At 40.4% G+C, this 21,812-nt stretch overlaps 1 protein-coding gene across 8 annotated transcripts in view; it reads left to right on the plus strand.

Moving 5' to 3' along the window:
- Window positions 1-214: 214 nt before the first annotated feature.
- The window catches only part of SON (SON DNA and RNA binding protein), a 44,268-nt gene continuing 22,670 nt past the window's right edge, over window positions 215-21,812 (plus strand). For all 8 annotated transcript variants that reach the window (XR_014789100.1, XR_014789099.1, XR_014789101.1 and 5 more), the window contains exons 1-5: window positions 215-377; window positions 4,518-4,684; window positions 9,216-16,973; window positions 17,949-18,112; window positions 19,053-19,196. Coding sequence is in view for 3 of the 8 variants with exons in the window: in XM_084843654.1 (XP_084699780.1) it covers window positions 298-377; window positions 4,518-4,684; window positions 9,216-16,973; window positions 17,949-18,112; window positions 19,053-19,196 (8,313 nt within the window). In the remaining 5 variants the exon portion in view is untranslated. The remainder of the gene's footprint in view (window positions 378-4,517; window positions 4,685-9,215; window positions 16,974-17,948; window positions 18,113-19,052; window positions 19,197-21,812) is intronic.

Below are 21,812 nucleotides of genomic sequence, written 5' to 3' on the forward strand. Positions count from 1 at the left end.
AGAGTCCGCAGCGGCGGCTCGGCACGAGCGAGATGAAGGGGCGAGGGACGGTTACGTCTTCGTCGGCTCTCAAAGTCCGCCGAGCTTACACTCTATGGCTAATGTCGATGCCAGAGCGGCCATGCTTAGGCCGGTTCAGTCCCCACACCCGAGCGAAGTGAGCAATCGGAGGCCAGAAAGCATAAAGGAAGTGGGGGGAGGGGCGTTCGACCGCGTCTTCTTCCGGTGTTGCATTGTAGGGCGCAGGCGGATCTGCGTCTCGGAGAGAGCGAGGGGTTCGTGCCGCGCGAGGCTGTCATGGCGACCAATATCGAGCAGATTTTTCGGTCTTTTGTCGTTAGCAAGTTCCGGGAGATCCAGGAGCAGCAATTCGGCGGGTGAGGAGGCAGGAGGAAGCTGCTGCCGCGCAGCGGGGGAACGGGCGGGATCCTGGCGGCGGCCCGCGGCGTAACGGGCGAAGCGGATGGAGTGGGGGAGGGGCTGGGCAGAGAGACCGGAAGGGATGTTGAAGGAGGGAAAAGGGGCGACAGCGCTGGGGGGCGGGGCGGGGGGGATGTGGGTGGTGGGCGACGATTTTCTGCAGTAACCAAGCGTGGAGCCGTGGGGGTGGGGCGAAACTGGAGCGCCGTCGGGGTAGAGAATGAGAAAGAGTCGTTGAGGGGGAGGGGAGATCGGTGCAGATGGCCGACGCAGATTCAGGCTGGCTATGAAGCCGACGCTGGAGTGGCGTGAGAGATGCAGATACTAAATTATCTGAAGTTTCCCAGAAGTTAGGGAGTTGTGGATGCCCCTAGAACATTAAGGGTTTACAAACGGATCCTGAACTTCGAAATTCGAGATATCTAGATGAAGAGCTAGTAAAACCCGACGAAGAGTCTTGTGTTATCTAGTATTTAAAAGAGTTGGTCTCGGGCAGGCCGAGCGTTCAGGAAAGTTCTTCCTTCAGTAGCTCTTGTGAACAAAAGATAAAGGGAGTGGAATCCAGTGGAAGTAAGCTGATAAGTCCCTTTAAGTATGCTTGGAGATAAGGTTTTGTAAGGCTGTGGTGGAGGTACTCATAGACACACTAGAGTGTTAGCCCTATTGAACACAGTGGGATTTGCTTTAGAGTAAATACACATAGGATTGCTCCATAAAAGTCAAGGATTAGTTCTCTTTTTGTCAATATGCAATTATCTTATCTCAGAATTAAAGCTATTTTTTTTTAAATGCTGATGAGATGTTAACAAGTTTATTAATGTTGGTACAGGTTTTCTGTGGGTAATCCTAGGTTCTAGATGCCTTGGAATACGTGGTGTAGGGATGACACTTATAGATGCTTATGCTTGTATTCTATTGTCCCTCTGCTGGCAGAACTGATTCCCATTTTCCCCTGCAGCCCCCCTGGAGCAGATTGGGGAGGGGGTACAGGGAGAAGGAGAGGAAAGGGAAGCCTTGTTGAATGAGTAGAACTTTACTCACATGATGTTGGATGTATTCCTTAAGGTTAAACAGTAGTGTTATCTGGTAATTTTGTAGATTTTCCATTTTTGTGGTGTTCTTTAAAATATTGAGTACAGCTTGAAGACAAAAAACCCGAGCTGCTGTAATGGCTATATAATTATTTTTTGTCATGAAAAGTTTCATTTGAATTCACTATGCAAATCCTTTGGTCAGGTTGTTTGGGATTAGTGAGAAAATCCATTTATTAAAATGCCTGATATTTAACTACACAAAGAAAGGAAGGGATTAATGTCACATCTGAAGTATACTAGTCACACAAGACAAAAAGTAGGGAATGCTCACTGATGGAATCTGGTAATCACATAAAGCATCAAATCCTAATGCTAATCACTGATTACAGAAGCAGTAAATGTAATATCTCAGAGTTAAATCATATTCATATTATATCAAAACAAATGTTTTAAGTATGAAGTTGTTTTGAGAAAAGTGGGATATAAATGATGATAACATACACTACAATAAATATCCTTAAATTCTACAAATTATTATTATTATATATTAACAATATTTATTTACGGCTTATCATTTGAAACAAATTTGAGATCAATGCTGGAGCAGGCAAAGAAGCAAACTGTCAATGCAAGTTTAAAGAACATTAAGGGAGCAATCTTATGGCCCCTAGAAAGTGTCTGAGGGGCTATAGGATATTTCGGATTCCCAGTTCTGAGGTCTGCACTCCGCCTTTGGAGGGGGGAATCTGCGCTCTGCCCCCACCCCCTCCCCCTCTCAGCCTGTGTGGAAAGAACCCCATTAGCTGTTCTCCGAGGAACTTGGCCTCCAAGAATGAGGAAAGGAGGTGTTTCGGGGAGGAGAAGACCGGCGAGGCCAAGATAGAGCTATCCTGAGGCCTCTCTAGCCTTCTTCCCTCCCTCTCTGAGATGTGCCAGCTAGACAGGCAAAAAAGCCTGTCTAGCGAAAATGCAGAGTTGGGCGGACAAGATCGCCTCTGCTGCTCCTCCTGCCCTGCATAGGATGCTTGTAAGCCTCCAGGTTTGAGGGCTTACATGCCATAGCATTGTGCCCAAAATGTATAAAAATAACTACCACATTGCTGAGTACACTCTTCTACTTTTAGTTGGTAAGATACAAGATTCTTCAATATAGTTAAGGGCCTCAGTGTAACGTTCTGAAAATTTTCAAAACAATTCCAAATGCCCAGTGGGATGTCTGTTAGTAGTATCCTATTCATGAGCATCCAGAAATCAATATAATAGAAGATATTCCTGAAGCATCATTGCCATATCAGATCACCCACTGAACCAGTGAAGCTACAATAAGAATTTGGAGTTTCTCCAACTAATAGTACCCCCCCTCCACAAATTCTAATTACACAAAGACTACAATTATTTTTTAATTCATTGCAATTGCAGTTCATTTCAGAATGAAGAGCTATTGCTTAATTTAAAGCAGCTAATATAAAACAAATATATAATGTAAAGAAGTTAGCACCTATATATAATAAAGTGAAATAACAAGTCTAAAAACTTGCAAATACAAAATAATACAGTTCAGGTTTTTAATCCTGAAAAGAGGTCTATACAACAAGGGAAGGATTAACTTTCATTTTCACATACCTCACATAAGAAATGTAACTCCAGTTTATTATGTAGAATGGGGTGGGTTGGGATGGAGTCAGTATAAAAGGTATGTATCCAAAATGCTTCCAACAGGGGTAAAAAATATCAGTCCAATTGCATCCTGTTCTAAAGCAAAATAAAATAAAATATTCTTATCCTCCAAATGATGGTCAGCAAAACAGTGCATGAAAGGGACATCCAGCACCCTATTCTTAATTGTGCTCAGAAATTCTGATTATTAATAGCCTTGTACTTTTACCTGCATCAGTCCACATCCACACTGCATTATATTTTTTTTAAAAATGCTGATATCACATATAATTTTTTATATCTTCCATCAATTGGATTATGAAAAAATCTCAAATGTAAATACTGTGGTCAAGGTGTTCACCATCTACAAGGAAAATGGCCTATAATGACATCCAGTCTTCCCCCCCTTCTCTCTCCTATCTGAATGCATGATATAGCCATTGATCTTGTTCTTCTGTGGTAAACAAAACAAGAACACTGAACACAATTATAAGTTAGATAGTATATTTTAAAATGATGTATTCTAATGCATACATTCTTCCTGACATAATAGAAGTCTATACTTTAACTCTTGTGACATTTTGCTGGGTAGTACCCTATTGTGCTATACTTTAACTCTTGTGACATTTCGCTGGGTAGTATCCTATTGTGCCTGTGCACAATATACCAAATTATGGTATAAATATCAACATTAGAATTATAGATTTCCACTGTTAAACCTTAGACCAAAAAAAAGAGACCTCATGAATGGCAGAATATGGTAAACACATAAAGCTATTGAATCTGGTGCTAATCACTAAAGAAAAAATGGGCAGTATCCAACAGGGCCGCTGTGCTGGTTCTTTTGCGCACATGGGGCGTGCTTGTGCAATGGGGCTTTTGCGGTTCTAAAAAAATAACTTGAAGTGACCGGAAATGCTTGTTGCTGGAATGGGGCAGGTCAGCAGAACTCGCAGAAGGGAGCTCTTCTGACCTGTCCCAATCCTGGCAAATGCTTCTTTTCATTTCAGGTTAGTTTTAGGCGCGCAAAAGCCATGTTGTGCAAGTGGTGGGTCCCATGAGTGCAGTGGAGCCAACTGAGGCAGAGCGGCCCCATTGGATACTGCCCTTTGTTTCTATAGTAATTAGCATCAGAATTAGTAGCTTTATATGATTATCAGATTATTTTGGTTGAGAGCTCCTTTTTAAGATTGAACAAGGGAAGTAACTATAATTCTAATGTTGATATTTATATCATAATTTGTTTAAGAACTGTTATTCCTTAATAGTCCTGGAAATTTAAGAATTAGAAAATATATAGGATATGTTTATTTGATTTTTAATTGTATAACTATATCATATTAATTGACATTTATTTTTCATGTCTGTCTAAACTTGAGGGGTTTTTTGCATGTTTTTCTTGATTAGTGGAAAGGTAGGAACTCAACACAATGGTGAAATAAACTCGTCTGAGCAAGTAAACCATTCAGATGATACAATTGCATCTATTGGGAATCTTCAGAATGATCCACTAGTGCAGAAGATAGAACAAGTATTATCAGAAGTGTTGGGTGCAGAGCCACAGTACATAACGGGTAAGTGAAAAATATTTTAAGCTTTGCATATAATTTCCTTTAATTGTATATCTTCAATTTTAAATTTATACTTTAGCTGGGGTGGGGAGCCTCTTTCATCCCACGGGCCAAATTCAATTTTGGAAAAGCTCTCGGGGGCTGCATTCCTGTGGTGGGGTCAAAAGCACAAGAAATCCCAGCATATTGTAGATTAAAGCTGTTATTGCCAGTAGCTAGGCCTTAGGAGAGGCATTTCAACCTTTTAGAATGGAGAGGAAACTGCACAAAAGACACAAAACCACCAAATAATCTGTGGTTGGGGGGAATGGAGTGTGCCTATCATGGGAACCCTGGAGAGCCGGATTTGGTCCCCAGGAAGGCTGGATTTGGTCCCCAGGCCTGAGGATTTCCACCCCTACTTTCAGATTTCATTTTCTCAACTGTTTTTTCATCTTACTGATAGTTTTACACTCGTGCTTTTCAAAGTATTCTGATCCACCTTGCTGTGCAAAAAATGGTTATTTGGGTAAACTGGCTGTGCATCAACTGTTACATGCAATGGGTTGATAAATGGATTTGTAACAGTGGCAAATTGTGTGTTAATTAACCCATGATTTACCACAGTGTGTGTCAGGTGCATTGTACAGCCTTTTTGAACATTCAACCCCCCAGTCGGGTTGGTATGTGATGTCCGAACCCAGACACTAGGTTAATTGTGGGTTAACACATGGTTAACTTCTAATTGTAGGTTGTTTAACTCACAATTAATCTTTAGTATCTGGATTCGGACGTCACATAGCAACCCCTGGTCGGCCCGAATTCAAAATACAGAACGTGCCCAGCATGTGCTGCAGCAAATTGTCGGTTAATTAACACATGATTGCCATCATTACATGTGTAATAGGTCAGTGTGTTGACACTAGTTGGAACAAGTATTTTCATGTAAAGCTACACTGTGGCTGTAATTCTAAACACATCTACTAAAAAGTAAGTCTCCCTGTACTCAGTGAAACTTATTTCTGTAGGATTGCACTGTAAGACAGCAGTCCTATACATCAGCCTTCTTCAACCTGGTGCCTTCCAGGGGTTTTGGACTACAACTCCCTTCAGCCAGCATAGCTATGGTCAGGAATCCTGGGAGTTGCAGAGTTCAACTCCCAGCATTCCTGACCATTGGCTAATCTGGGTGGGGCTGATGGGAGTTGTAGTCCATCACCTGGAGAGCACAAGATTTCTGAAGACTGTTATACACACTCAATAGAGAGTAAGCCAAATTGAACCTATTGCGTCTTATTTTTGAGCAAACAGGTTTAGGATTGGATTGGAATAATCACATTCATATATCAATTGTAAAATTTCATATATAAATTATTTAACTGTTCTGATTATTGTAATAAGATTTGAGGACCTGGTTTGCACATAACAACTAACTGTAGGTTAAACAACCCATAGCTAGTTGGGGCTGTGCAGCAGTGAGCAAGCACACTGCCTTCCGCTCCTTTGCCACTTCTGCTTTGCATCAGCTTTCATTAACAACTCAGGAACCCCCATTCTTGGGTTGCTTGATACGACGTGTGAACCTGGAACTCTGGGTTGTTGAGGAACAAACAACCTAGAGTTTTAATCCATTGTTGTTGGGTTAAAACCACTGGGGCAATCCTGGGTTGTTTCTGAAAGCAGAAGTTGTGAGCGTGCGGGAGGCAGCATGCTTGCTCACTCTGGTGCGGTCCTGTGACACCTATGGATTGGTATCACATGCAAATCAGGTCATTGTGAATGTACTTATTGCTGAGAGAGCTGAAGTTAAGCTTTCATGTATTTCAGGTCTAAAAACGAAAGGATGGTATGTTCAGTTTATAAAATAATTGTCATATACATGTAAGTGTTACAACATAGATGCTTGCATTTTAGAAGGCTTTAGAAACTATGTACACAAAACAAATATGTTGGATAGTAGTTCTTACTTGATTTCTCAGATCGCTGTTCTGTTTTAGTCAACTGAACTGTTAAGCAATTCTTCAAAAGATAGTGGGCAATTTATTCTGATCGAAGGTTATGTTCAGTCTTGAAATTGTATTTATTTTATGGGTGCGTGTATGTTGTTGCTTTTCTGTAGAAAAATTAACCTAATTTCTGAATAGTAAGATCACACATGGTCTCCTAGGTGTCACAATCCAAGTCCTAGAGGCATTAATGCCGTTATACTAAATGGAAGCTGTAATTAATAGGACAGGCTAAATTACTCTTAAATATGTCTGCTCCTTATATCACTCCCTCTAGTAGTGAACTGTTGTGGTGAGTGCTATCCGGAGTGGAGCCAAAATGTGGCCACTGAGAAACAAGAGGGAGGTATCAGCATGCTCAGGGAAACCAATAGTTGGCAGAATCACAAAAACCTTCTTAAAAACTTGGGGGCAGGCAGCCCTTCCCCCAAAACTAGCCAATGTGGACTGAGCATGCTCAGTACCCACAGAATATTAAATATCAGTTGGGAAAAGAAAATGGGTAGGATGAAATGGGGTATCCTGGAGCAGGGCATGGATATTCCTTAACTGAAATTTACCTCTGTTATTCTACATATTGAGGTATCCTTTTAAATGAGTATCAGATTGGCTACTAAAAACAAAACTGCGGTGTTCCATTCTGCTTTGTAAATTAAGAGTACCCTAGGGGCATACACTTCTTCCTCGCCTTCCCTTTACATGTGAAAGGAGCTGATTAAAAGCATCTGCTTTCACTTTTGAATACAAATATCTGTAACATCTGAACTTGGGTACCTTGATTAATCTAATTGTGGTTAGTTGAAGCAAACCAGAATGAAATAGTGGTTTGATAGCCTGATTTGTTAACAGTAATTTTTTACATGAAGTCAACTCACTGTTCCTACATTAAGATTCAGTAAAAACACACATCTGTTGTTAGAGTTAGAGTAATCAGACTTACAGTCCCAAACAGACGTCCTAGGGAGTAAGCCCCATTAAATACAACAGGATTAAATTCTGAGTAAACATATATAAGGATTTCACTGTTCAATATCCTTTGTTCGTTATCTAAACAAATTACTCGAATAAGGTTACTACTTGTTGTGCCTGCTTATTTAGATACCAAAAGCTTATCTACTTTGTTCGCCTTTCTAAATATCTGGTACCCAGATATGATTTTTCAACTTCATAAGAATTTTTTCAAATCTAATAAATTCCTGATTATTTCAGGTTCTTCTAACTTTACAAGTCAATTTTGCTTTTGTCTTATTTCTCCTTTTATTATGAAACTGATTTATTGTTAATAATAATAATCCCTCAAATTGGCCTTTTCAGCATCTCATATGACAACTATGACAACTCAAGAAGGCAATTACATTTAAAGTATTCTTCAATTTGGACTCATAGTGTGCAACTTTATGCATATTCAAACAGTCTTACACATTTTGAAAAATTGGGGTGTGTGAGCGGGGAGGCAGAATTGCACTAGTGTGGGGATGCAAGAATTGCTCTAGTCTTTGTATAAATGTCTTCTTATTCTGTAGTTTTTAGAAATAATTTTGGAAGTGTAAAGATAGCAGAATATCACCACCAAGTCTTAAACATTTCGTTCAGCATTCTAAGACGGGGTGCAGAACCAAAGTAGGGCGGCAGGTTGATGCCCCCAGCCCTCTGTGGCCTGTGTGATGTCAGGAGGCTGTGGCCACCTGACACCATTTGCTCCCTGGCTGAAGTGCTGGGTGAGTCCTCCACTTGGTGCATGAGCCAGGGACCAGCCTTGGCTGTGCATGGGCTTTCCTGGTCTGGGAAGCCCTGCATGCAGTGAACCCCAGTTGGCCAAGTCTCTTTCACTCCTCTAATGGAGAAATGAAGGGGACTTGGCCAGCTCTGTCTGGGCTTTTTACGCCTCACCCCTTCCCCCATATGGGAGGAGCTGTGGCAAATGAAGGTGAGCCATCCAAGATCCTGTTGCTCCACCATCAGAGGAGCGAAGGGGACTTGGCTTGACCTTGCTGCATGCAGGGCTTTCCAGCCTGCGACAGCCTGCATGCAGCAAAGCAGCAGAATGGGGGAATCCCTGCTGTTATCCAGTCGGTGATCAGAGATAAGAGCTGTGATTCCTCTCACTGCCTCCTTGGGGAATGCCCTGTGTGCTTCTTCCCCTCTTAGTTGGGAGGGGGAGTGGGTGCAAGGATCTGTTCACAGATCTGAGATAACAGCAGGTATTCCTCTCCCCACCTCCTCTCCACCCTCACCCTCCCACATAAGGGCAGGGCTTGTGAAAGGAACAGGGCCCAAGGAGGTGGCACGTGTCTCAGCTGGATGCAGAGCCTCTGTGGACTGGAGGTTCTGCACTCCTAAAAGAAAGGGGGGTTGCATGAACAAAAATTGTATCGTTTGCATGTTCTTGGTAATTTTGCAGATAATGATCCTTGCAAAAATGACAGAACACAGCTTCTTGTTTAACCTTGTAAAATCTAGCATTTAGTTTTCATGCAGCTTTACTTCGTTTTGTGAAGGTATCTGTATCTTGTGTTTTAAACTTTAACAAAAATGCCTTTTCTTTAAAGATGGCCGAGAGGATACAGTGAGAAATAAATCGCGCTCAACTAAAAGAGGCTTATCTGAAGAAATCCAAGATGAAATTCCAAGGAAGAAGTCTAAGAAGGATAAGAAACACAAAGATAAGAAGAAGAAGAAGAAAAGAAAGAAGGAGAAAAAGGAGAAAAAATATAAAAAGCAGTCCAAGGAATCAAAATTAAATGCCCAGCAAAAAGAATGTGAAGATATGCAGCCTTCCTCTCATTCAAAACCAGAATACTCAAATTCTATATTGAGTGCAGAAGATGATGTGGATATACGGTCTGCATCTACTTTGGAACAGGGTTCTTCATGGATTAAGGAAAAAACGTATGAAAATCTAAACTTGGCCATATCAAATTCACATGGTACATTTAGTTCAGATACCAGCAAACTGGATACATCTGAAGAAGATTCTACTTTAATCAATATTGAGCAGCTTGGTGAAGTTGATCTTACAAATGAGAGAGACCTGGAAAATGATGCTTATCAACCTGCCAACATAGCTATGAATCTGTGCATAGAGGATGAATCTTTAAATAGTGCTGATGCTAATGGTGGTGCTGACAATACAGTCAGAGGTGGAATGTTGGGCATAAAAGAAATGGAACAAGCTGAGGCTAGTTTGACACTGGGGTCAACAGAAAAAGTAAATGTTCCTGAAAACAGTCCAGATTCTGTGGCAGTAGAGCTGGAAGATTTGGAAATGAGTCTGGAGTCTGACACAATGGAGGTAAAAAGTTTGGATTCAATTACAGAATCTTTAAATTCAGAAAGCATGAAACAATCAGTAACAACTTCATTTGAAACGACTGGCTGTAAATTCATGAACCCTCCTTTGGAGGCAATTGCAGAAGCCAAAGATTCAGTGACAACTTTGGGATTTTTGGCTATGGTGGTAGGGAAAGATTTTGAAGCAACTTCAGAATTTTTGAATACAGCAAAAGTGAAAGCTTCTGAAAGAAGTCCAAAACATGTTGCTGTTACAGATATGAAAGATGACTTAGTGCATGACTCTGAGAGAATTGTCACAGTGAAAGATTTGCAAAAGACTCTACTGTTTGAGTCTAGAGCAGAGCTGAAAGATTTGGAAGCAGTTCCAGAATCCCTGCATGCAACCTCTAAAAAAGATTTTGAATCAGCTGTAGTAACTAAACTGAAGCCTCAGCAAAAAGATTCAAAAGGAATGGCGGATGTACAAAAATGCATGGCAGCAAATCTTGATGCTGAGGCAATGGCAGGGATGAGAGAATTAAAAGAAACGCAGGCCACAGAAACTCATGCAATCATGGTGCAGTTGAAAGATTCAGGACCTCAGCAAATTGTAGCAGATGCAAAAGATTTGAGAATAACACCAGAATTGGAGGATATGAACAGGACAAGTTCAACAGTATATCTCGCAGATGTAGTAGTCGAAACAAAGAATTTGGATGCTGCTTTGGAATTTGAGGAAATTGACATGAGATGTTTAAAAGCAAAGTCTGAATGTGTAACAGGAATGGAAAATGTGAATACTATTCCAGAACTTCTTAGAATGATGGATGTGAGGACTCCAGATTGCCCTCCAGAATTTGAGAAAGCTGTGGTGGAGGAGACAGGAGATCTAAAAATTACTGAAGATTCTAAGGCAGTGATTGAGGTGAAAGATCCTGAAAGCATTTTACGATCTGAAACAGTTCCAGAAATTAGTGGCACAGAAGCAACTCCAGAAACTACAGAGATAGTGAAAACACAAAATCTGGAAGTTTCAAAATGTGTAGGTGTAAGAGAAATAGAAAGTGAGACTCTGGTGAATTTGAAGGATATGAAAAGTGTTTCAGAATCTTTAATGACTGTGAAAAATTTAGAAAACACTTCAGAATTGCAATACGTAAAAGAAATTAAAAATGTGGACATTTTACAGTCTGATGCAGTGACACAGAGGAAAGATTTTGAAACTACCCTAGAGTCTGAAGAGGGGAGAGAGGAGAAAGATAAGGATGCTGCTTCAGAATCTCTGCATATGATATTTACAAACTATTCAGAACACAGTCTAGAACTGTACACAGAACCTGAGTTTATGACGGACTTGAAAAGTTCAGAAGCAGTTCCAGAATCACTGTATGTGGTGAGTGCAAAAAATTTGGAAGCACCACATACTAGAGAAGTCAAAGACTTAAACACTGTAGAATCTGAAATGATGGTTGGGTTGAATGATTTACAGAAAAAAATTGGACCTCTACACAGAGATGTCAAGAATTTGGAAGCAGCATCCGAATCTGAGGCAATGCCAACTGTGAAATACTCTGAGACATTTGAAGCTGTGGCCAAGAGGAAAGAAATGAAAACCGTTCCTCATTTTGTGACTAGATTAGAGGATAAGGCTTCTGATACTACTGGGTATGTGGAGAAGGGTCAGAGTGGTACAGAAGCAGATTTGGAAATTTTACCAAGATGTGAGAAAGTGACTAAAAAAGACTCCAAAGGTACAGCAGAAAATGAAGTGTTTGCTGAGAGTGAAGTTCAAAAACCTTTGGAAGAGATGAATGTAATACGTCCAGAAACAACTCCAAAATTGGGAGGCATAGCAGTGATGCCAGAGTTAAAAGAAACTGTAGGATTTACACATATGGTAGATCTTGGTGGTCCTAAGGAAACCTTAGAGTTGAAAAATTCCACATCAATTGTTTCAAAAGATGATTCCAAATATGTGAGTACCATAAAACATTTTGAATCAAGTTCAGAATCTCACCCAGAACAAAATATAGAATCCTTGCAGCATGTGAAGACAAAGGTCAGGGAAGTAAATTTAGATTCTCTGTATGATTTGGAAGTTAAATATCCAAGAAAAAGTCCAGAATTTCTGCTTTCAGATGAATTAAGTAATCAGGAAGAGAAACAGAAATTGGAGGAAGGGACAAAAACAAGATTGATATCAGCTCCAGAATCTCTGTATGTATCAGAGAGAACTCTGATCATAGTTCCAGAATCTCATGAGAGTAGTGAAATGATATCTTCAGAACACAGTTCAGAATCTATGTATGTGTCAGAAACAAATTCAGAGAACATCCTAAAACCTTTCTACATGATTCCAGTGAAAGAGTCAAAAACAACTTCAGAATCAAAGATAATAGATATAAAAGACTTGACAATTGATTCAGAACCTTCCCTCCAAGCAAGTGTAGAAATTGCAGAAGATCTTCCAGAATATGAATCTGAGATCTTGGAAATTACTTCAGAGTCTCCCAAGAAAAATGAAATGCTCCTAGAATCACAGTGTATATCGGTGTTGCAAGAGTCAGATGCCACACTGAGAAACGAAGCATTTACACTTAAAAATTTGGAAGCACATTCAGAAACTTCATGTTTGATTGATACTGAAAATTTGGAAGTACCACCACAGTGTGAAGAATTGGAAGTAGTTGAAAAACAAGGAGGTCCAAGATCTCAGTTTGCAATAGATATGCTAGCTATAAAAGCAACTCCTACCTTTGTCCATGCAACGGAGGATAAAGAGTTAAAAGCTACTAAAACAATTGAAACAGTAGTAGATGTAGACAGCTCAAAAGCATCAACAGAGTCTGTGGGTGTATTGGAAGAAACTTCTGAACCTATTTGCATGATAGATATGAAAGATTTAGAAGTAAGTCAGAAGTTGGAAACAAATCTAGACTCTTTGGACAGAAAGGGGAGTAATTACTTGCACACACGATCTTCTCATATAACTGATGCAAATGGTTCAGAGACATTTAAAAAAAGTGAACCAATTGTAGGCACACGTATTTCAGAAGGCATATTGACAGCTGTTCAAGAAAAGGATTCTGGAACAGTTCTAGAACCACATGCAGAATTGGTAGTAAAATATTCTGAATCAGTTTCTGAATCTATAACTGTTTCAGAGAGAGAGGATTGTGACACATCTCTGTCTGTGTTTAGGGCAGATTTCAAAGATTCTGAAGCAGGCTCCATTGTTTCAGATACGGAAGAGATTAACAATTTAAAAACAATGCTGCAGTTTGGAACAACATCCACACCTGTGTGTGTGTTAGAGTCAAGGGATTCAGATGATGCTGTAGAATCTTCACCTAAAATAGAAACAAAAGATTTAGCAAAAACACTGAACCATGAAAAAGTATTAGAAGTAAAAGATCCAGTAGCCACTGCAACACACCTAAGTAAACCAGAAGTAAAGCTTTCAGAATCTGTCTCTGTGTCAGAAGTAACTGACGCTGTAGGAATTTTAGAACCAACATACCTAGGTACAGCAGATTTAAAGTCTTCTGGCACAATTGCAGATACAGAAGCATTAGAAAGAATTGATGCTGAGATGCACCTACAACCAGAAAATACTTTGGTAGTAAAATATTTGAAATCCACTTCGGAAACTGAATATGTGCTAGAGACGCATCACAACAAAGCTGCTCCAGAATCTGGAAGTCTGATGAAGGAGAAAGTTTCAGAAACCATTTCAGAGGTTGCAAGTCCAGGCAATGTTGAAAGTCTAGAAACTATTCCTAAACATGCTCAGGAAACAAAAGATTTAGAATCTCCTTCACAATTTGTGTGCACTGTGGATGCAAAAGATCTGGAAGGAAATCTCCTATATGAAGAAGTGCTAGATGTTTCAGAAACTACCGCACAGATTTCAAGTATTGTGGAAGTAACAGATGTGGGAAATGCTAAATCAACTGTGGTTGCAGAAACAGTAAAGGATTCAAACAAACCATTAGAATTACAGCTGCCTCTTCAGAAGAAATGTTCAGAAACTGCTTTTGAAAGTACACATGTGTCAGATTTAAGGAACGCATATGCAGATGTGGAACCAGTACGTTTAGTAGAAGAAAAGTACCCTAAACCTACTGCAGAACTGCCATGTAATGTAGATGTCAAAAATTCAAAGGCAAATTTAGGTTTTATGACTATAATAGAGTTGAAAGATACAGAACCATTTTTAACATCTAAAAATGTGCTAGAACTTGTGCACTCAAAAGAATCAGAAGCTTTTGAAACTACTACTAAATATAAGTCTGTTGGGGAGGTAAAAGATCTCCAAGTTGCCCAAGCATCAACAGACAAAGAAGAGCAAATGGATTTTGAAAGAATCTCAAAATCAGTCTTAAATTTGGAGAGACAGGATTTGGAAGGAAATTCAACTTCTGTGCTTTTGTCAAAGGAAAATATCTCTGAAGCATCTGTAGAATCTGCCCGTATTATGCATGTGAAAGACTCTGTACCAGCTCTTGAATATATGAGTGCAAAGAACATAGACATTTCAGAACAAAATTCAAAATGTGTATCTATGACAGAGGTGAAAGTTCTGGAATCAGCCGCAGAATACCCAGTGTTAACACAAGCTAAAAATTCAGAAAAAATTCCACAATTCACTATGGAGGAAAAATGCTTGGAAGTAACTTTAGAAACTTTGTGCATGGCGAAGGAAAAGGACTTGGATGGAATTCCACAACACTCTTTGGAGAAGCAAGGTTTCAAAGAAGCTCTAAAACCTGTATGCACAACAGAAGAAGATAACTTGGAAGCAAACCAACAAGTAACCACAGTGTTGAAAGATTCAGAAGCAGCTCTAGAACATGTGTCTGTGGCAGAAGGGAAGGACTTGAAAGTAGGAGAAACAGTAATTGTGGAAGCAAAAGACTCAGATGCAGCTCTTGAACCTGTTCAAATGGCAAAGGAGAAAGACTTGGAAACAACTCTGCGTGATTCTTTGAAGGATCAAGATTCAGAAGCTACTCCAAAGTCTTCAGACATAATGAAGGAAAATGAAGGAAATATTTTAAAAGACAAGAAAAGTGAAAAAATAAGCAGCAAAGGTAAAGATAAAAGTAAGAGTGGGAAAAAAGCAAAGAAGAGTAGATCAAAATCTCCTTCCAAATCGAAAAAGCGTAAAAAAAAGTCTAGATCACATTCTGCCTCTAGACAGGTCGCATCAAGAAGAGCACGTTCTAGAAGTAAGAATGATTCTAGTTCCAGGAAAAAGCACTCTACCTCACGTCATAAATCTAGATCAAAATCTGCTGATAAAAAAGAGAGCAAAGAATCTTCACTGAGATCTAGACGAAGACGTTCACGGACTTCTGATCTTCCTAAATCTAGATCCAAATCTCCTGACAAGAGAGAAACCTCAGTAAGGTCAAGGCAGAGACGGTCCAGATCCTCTGATCATCATAGGTCTAGATCCAGATCAGTTGATAAAAGAGAATCAGTCAGGAGGAGGCGAAGATTGTCCAGGTCCTCTGATAATCACAAATCTAGATCCAGATCAGTTGACAGACGAGAGACTTTGATAAGATCGAGGCGGAGACAGTCCAGGTCTTCTGATCGTCGCAAATCCAGGTCACGATCCATTGACAAAAGAGATACTTCAGTGCGGACAAGGCGTAGGCGGTCTCAGTCTTCTGATCATTACAAATCTAGATCCAAATCCCTTGATAGAAGAGAGTCTTCAATAAGAACACGGAGAAGACAGTCCAGATCCTCTGATCATCATAAATCTAGATCAAGATCAGTTGATGATAAAAGAGAATCTTCAGTGAGGACAAAGCGGAGACGGTCCAGGTCCCCTGATATTCGCAAATCTAGATCCAGATCTGTTGACAGAAGGGAGATTCTAGTGAGGGCAAGGCGAAGGCGGTCCAGATCCTCTGATAATCGCAAATCTAGATCCAGATCAGTAGACAAAAGGGAGAGCTCAGTGAGGATAAGACGAAGGAGGTCCAGATCCTCTGATAATCGCAGATCTAAATCCAAATCAGTTGACAAAAGGGAGACTTCAGTAAGGACAAGGCGAAGGCGGTCCATGTCCTCTGATCGCAAATCTAGATCCAAATCTGTTGATAAAAGAGAGACCTCAGTCAGGGCAAAAAGGAGACGTTCTAGGTCTTCTGATCGAAAATCTAGATCCAAATCTGTTGAGAACACTGACACTTCAACAAGGTCAAAAAGGAGACGATCCAAGTCTGTTGATCATAAGTCTAGAACAAAATCTGTTGAAAAAGGGGAGCCCTCCTCAAAGTCTAGACACAGAAGATCTAAGTCATCAGATCGCCAGATGTCTAAATCAAAATCTAGATCGAAATCCTCTGAAAGAAGAAAAGACAAAGATTCTTTAGATGGGTCAAGAGGGAAACACTCCAAATACAGATCAAAGTCTAAATCTCTTGAAAAAACAGAGGGAACTGAATCTTTGGAAACACCTTTGTGTAATCGCATAAAGTCTCCTGAAAAACAGAAATCTAAATCTAGGTCTAGGTCCAAATCTATAGATAAAACAGGAGAGAAAGAGAGTTTACGAAGATCAAGGAGTAAAGGGTCTAAGTCCCCAGAACCCAGAACTCGGAGGCATAGAACGGTATCACGATCTAGAAGGAATCGTTCTCGATCATTAACACGGAAGAGAGCCTCAAGATCAAAATCTGTTCATCGATCACGAACACGATCTCGAACTCGCTCACGATCATGTTCAAGACGTTGGAGAAGGACTAGATCAAGATCAGTGTCAAGACAACGTTCTTTATCGAGGGAAAGGCGTAGGAGATCTCGGAGAAACCGATCAAGATCTACTGACAGGAGAAGGAGAAGATCTGATTCAAGAGACAGTTACAGAATATCTCTCAGATTACGGTCCCGAAGTCGAACACCTGTCCGTCTAAGGTGCTCTAGATCTACAGGGAGAAGACGGAGCACCAGTAAATCACCTGATCATCGAAGATCCAGATCTTCAAGCAGGTCACCTAAACGTCTAACTGACTTAGGTAATTATTCTTCAGCATTTTTTTGTCTAGATAAAATATATTGTTAACATAATTAGTATGTCCTTATTTTCTCAGAGTTCATCTAGATTCTTTTATTTTAGACAGTTTTAAGTTCTGTTAATGCCAGCATATTTCTTAAAATGAAATTTCTGTACATGCATTTTTGTACATAGTGTTAAAACTAATAGCATGGCAGGCAAAATGCTTGCTGGAAAAGAAATGTCTTCACACAGCAGCAGAAGGCTATTAGAGAGCAGGGTGAGATGGACCTCCCCTGGCTGGGGTTCCAGTATTTAGCTGTGGTCCTGTCCTGCATCTCACCGACATGCAGCTTTGTTGTTGGTTTGGGTTTAGAGCTTTGCCTCCACAGAAGATCTCAAAGGATAGGCAGGCCTGTATGGAAGAAATCTGTCCTTTAAGTATCCCTGTTCCAAATAGTTTAGAGCTTTGAATGTTGCAGTAACATTTTGAACTTGGCCTAGAAACACCAGAAGCCAGTGAAGCTGTTATAATAAAGGAGTCACATGTTCCTGATAGCCAGCTCCAGTCAATATCGTGGGCCCAGTATTCTGGACCATCTGAAGTTATGGTGTCTTGTATTAGCATCCACACCAACTGGGACATTTCTGTTCTCTTTGCACATTATAGCCCTCTTCTCCTTCCCCACCCCCATTAATTTGTACTGACTACAGGAAACTTCCATGCCATATAGAGGAGCAGGGATGCACTTGTGAATTTTTGCCCTGGCCGACTGAGCAAACGTGAGATTGTCTGAATTGCCTTCAGAAGCAGGAAAACCCCACTAAAACTGAATATTCTACTACTATTTAAAATATTTCTAGTGTTCTTTGGAACAGGGATACATGAAATCTGTACAGCTATGTGCATTTCCAAGTTCTAAAAATACCACTGAAAGCAAACTAGAATTCTTACATACTTCTTAATATTAATATGTACTTCTTAATATTCTTGTAGACAAGGCACAGCTACTTGAAATAGCCAAAGCAAATGCAGCTGCCATGTGTGCTAAGGCTGGTGTTCCTCTGCTACCAAGCCTGATGCCTGTTATAACTCCAGAAAAGAAGGAAGAGAAGGTTACCCAAAAGTCAGCAAAAGAGACAATATTGGAACTCACTGAGGTAAGACGGAGAAACTTATCTGAAAATGAAGCAACTATTACTAATTCAGTAAAAATTATTTCTGCAGCATTTATCCTTCAGGATCATAAAAATCTGTTTGAAAAATGCAGGAATACTAGATACCTTATACTAGAGGTGAAGTTGGGATACTATACCTTTGAAATGGAATATAGTTTGCTACACTGTTTCAGTTATTGATGGGAGTAATAAAATTGCTTTAGTCTTCTGGATAAGATTTTTTATTTTGCTTAAAATTATTTTTAGGCTGTCTTTCAGGGTGGAACCCTCTCATCATGCTTCTATTTATGTTAGAAGATGTACTTATTTTCCCAGAAATTTCACATTAGATATGGCCCAATTATTGTAGGCTGCTTTTGTGGTGTTCATTCTAGGCTATGAGCTGGGAAAGATATTTGTGGTTGAAGACTTTTAATATTGTATTGTTTTTAGATTATGTTTTTATGGTATTTGTTTTTATTTGTATTATGCTGATTATGGTTTATATTGATTTTGTGGTTGTTTTCCTGTTTTAATAATCATGAATTTCTGTATTGTGTGTGTAAGTCACTTTGAGACTGCTCTTTGTAGTAGGAAGTGACACATACATTTAAATAACAACAACAACAAACAAACCAGGCAGCTCTCAAGCAAAAGTTACTTGGCTACCATCTGGCTTCCTACCTTACATATACGGTGACTTCATGGCAATTTTAGCAAGGTCTGTTGGATTGGGACCGTGGCCCTCTAGCTCTAGTTGGATATCTGCTCCAGGTCTGATCTTGAATATGTTCTGTTCTTAAATATGTTCTGGTCTGTTGCCAGGCAGTTGCTGTTAGACTCTCATATTTGGAAACTGCCATTATATTGATTTATCTGCTCAGTCCTTTGCATCGTGCCTATTACCTTCATGTACAACAGAATGTTGGTTGATTTTTTTTAGAAATGCAAGAAGATTGCACAAAGCCAGGAAGATGATGTGATTGTGAATAAACCTCATGTGTCTGATGAAGAGGAAGAAGAGCATCCTTTTATTAATCATCCCTTTAAACTTAATGAGCCCAAGCCTATTTTTTTCAACTTGACTGTAAGTACTGTAAAATCAGAACATGTAGGTTTATTTTTCTTCATATCTTACAGAAAATAAAATGTGACAACTGGGGTGGTATTGGTTTATTACAAATTATTTCTTGTAAAGAAATATTAATTCAGTTTTAACTCATGAAACATACAGTAGTTAATCCCTGAGACTCGCTGTCAGTGCTTTGGGAATGGCTTCTGGAGCTGAACTGAAAATGTTAAAAACCAGAGAATATTTATAATTGGTGGAAAGATACTGAATACATAAGCAATCTACATTACACAATAATGTAAATATTCGATTACAGGTACCGTAATATTTACCCTGCTTGGACAGCTCACAGTGATCTCTTTCAAATTCTCATTATGCTGCTGTTAAAACAGCAATGAAGATTCTATTTCTTTAATATTGGCCAAGTTACATTTTTTGGATTGCATCCAGTTAACCCCTTTTTTCTGCCAGTTGAGCCTGGGTGGGGGGGTGCTCTCAAAAGCAGATTTGAGGGGGCTGCAGGGGGAAGGAGAGGAAAAGTGCTATTTCATGATTTATTTATTTTAGGTAAAATATTTATAGGGCGCTTTTCAGGGCAAGAGCCCTCCCAAGGTGGCCTACAACAATGAAATGCATGTAATAAAATTCATATAATAAATCATTAAGGTAGTACAAAAAGCAGATGTTCCAAAAACAACAACAAACAGAACCTACAGCATAATTGCAGCTACAATCCAGTTGAATAAAACATATTCAGGGGAAGGCTAGAGTAAACAAGTAAATCTTCAGGGCCTTCTTAAAAGCCTGCAATGATGGGGCCTAGCGGACGGACTCCTGATGGCAAGTTATTCTAGAGGTGTGGGGTCCTACCAGGAGCCCATCATAGAATCATAGAATCATAGAATAGTAGGGTTGGAAGGGGCCTACAAGGCCATCGAGTCCAACCCCCTGCTCAATGCAGGAATCCAAGTCAGAGTATCCCTGACAAATGGCTGTCCAGCCTCGTCTTGAAGGCCTCCAGTGTGGGAGAGCCCACCACCTCCCCAGGTAATTGGTTCCATTGCCGTATTGCTCTGACACTCAGGAAGTTTTTCCTGATGTTCAGTCGGAATCTGGCTTCCTGTAACTTGAGCCCATTATTCCGTGTCCTGCACTCTGGGATGATCAAGAAGAGATCCTGGCCTTCTTCTCTGTGACAACCTTTCAAGTACTTGAAGAGTGCTATCATATCTCCCCTCAGTCTTCTCTTCTCAAGGCTAAACATGCCCAGTTCTTTCAGTCTCTCTTCATAGGGCTTTGTTTCCAGTCCCCTGATCATCTTTGTTGCCCTCCTTTGAACCCTCTCCAGCTTGTCTGCATCCTTCTTAAAGTGTGGTGCCCAGAACTGGACACAGTACTCCAGATGAGGCCTAACCAGTGCTGAGTAGAGGGGAACTAGTACTTCCCGGGATTTGGAAGCGATGCTTCTATGAATGCAGCCCAAAAGAGCATTTGCCTTTTTTGCAGCCACATCACATTGTTGGCTCATATTCAGCTTGTGATCGACAACAATTCCAAGATCCTTCTCGCTTGTAGTGTGGTTGAGCCACGTATCCCCCATCTTGTAACTGTGCATTTGGTTTCTTTTTCCTAGGTGCAGAACTTGGCATTTGTCCCTATTAAATGTCATTCTGTTGTTTTCTGCCCAGCACTCCAGTCTATCCAGATCACTTTGAATTTTGTTTCTGTCTTCCAAAGTATTAGCTATCCCTCCCAATTTTGTGTCATCTGCAAATTTGATCAGCATTCCCTGCACCTCCTCCTCTAAGTCATTAATAAAAATGTTGAAGAGCACTGGGCCCAGGACTGAGCCCTGCGGTACCCCACTCGTTACCTCTCCCCAATTTGAGAAGGTCCCATTGAGAAGCACTCTTTGAGTCCGATTCTGTAGCCAGCTGTGGATCCACCGGATCGTTGTTTCATCTAGCCCACTTCGAGCAAGTTTGCTCATCAGGATATCATGGGGCACTTTGTCGAAAGCTTTGCTGAAGTCGAGGTATATGATGTCTACAGCATTCCCACGGTCTACAAGGGAGGTGACTTGATCAAAAAATGAGATCAGATTTGTCTGGCAGGACTTGTTTTTGACAAATCCATGTTGGCTTCGAGTAATCACGGCATTGTTGTCAAGGTGCTTCCAGATGGATTGCTTTATGATCTGCTCCAGAATTTTCCCAGGGATTGATGTCAGACTGACTGGTCTGTAGTTCCCAGGTTCCTCCTTTTTACCCTTTTTGAAGATAGGGACAACGTTAGCCCTCCTCCAGTCATCTGGCACTTCCCCGGTCCTCCATGATTTCTCAAAGAGAATAGACAGCGGTTCTGAGAGTTCTTCTGCCAGTTCCTTTATGACTCTAGGATGCAGTTCATCTGGCCCTGGAGATTTGAACTCATTCAAAGTAATGAGGTGTTCCTTGACCATATGCCTGTCGATCTCAAGCTGCAATCCTGCCCCTTCAGCCTGAACTTCGCCTTTGCCAGGGGGGTCATAGACCCTCTTTTGGGAGAAGACTGAGCCAAAGTAGGAATTGAGCACCTCTGCCTTTTCTTTGTCCTCTGTTATCATTTTGCCATCCTTATTTAATAGCTGAA

This window comes from Heloderma suspectum, chromosome 3, assembly GCF_057233095.1.
Source record: "Heloderma suspectum isolate Gila_16-S chromosome 3, 16-S_ref, whole genome shotgun sequence".
In the NCBI taxonomy this organism is placed as follows: domain Eukaryota; kingdom Metazoa; phylum Chordata; class Lepidosauria; order Squamata; family Helodermatidae; genus Heloderma; species Heloderma suspectum.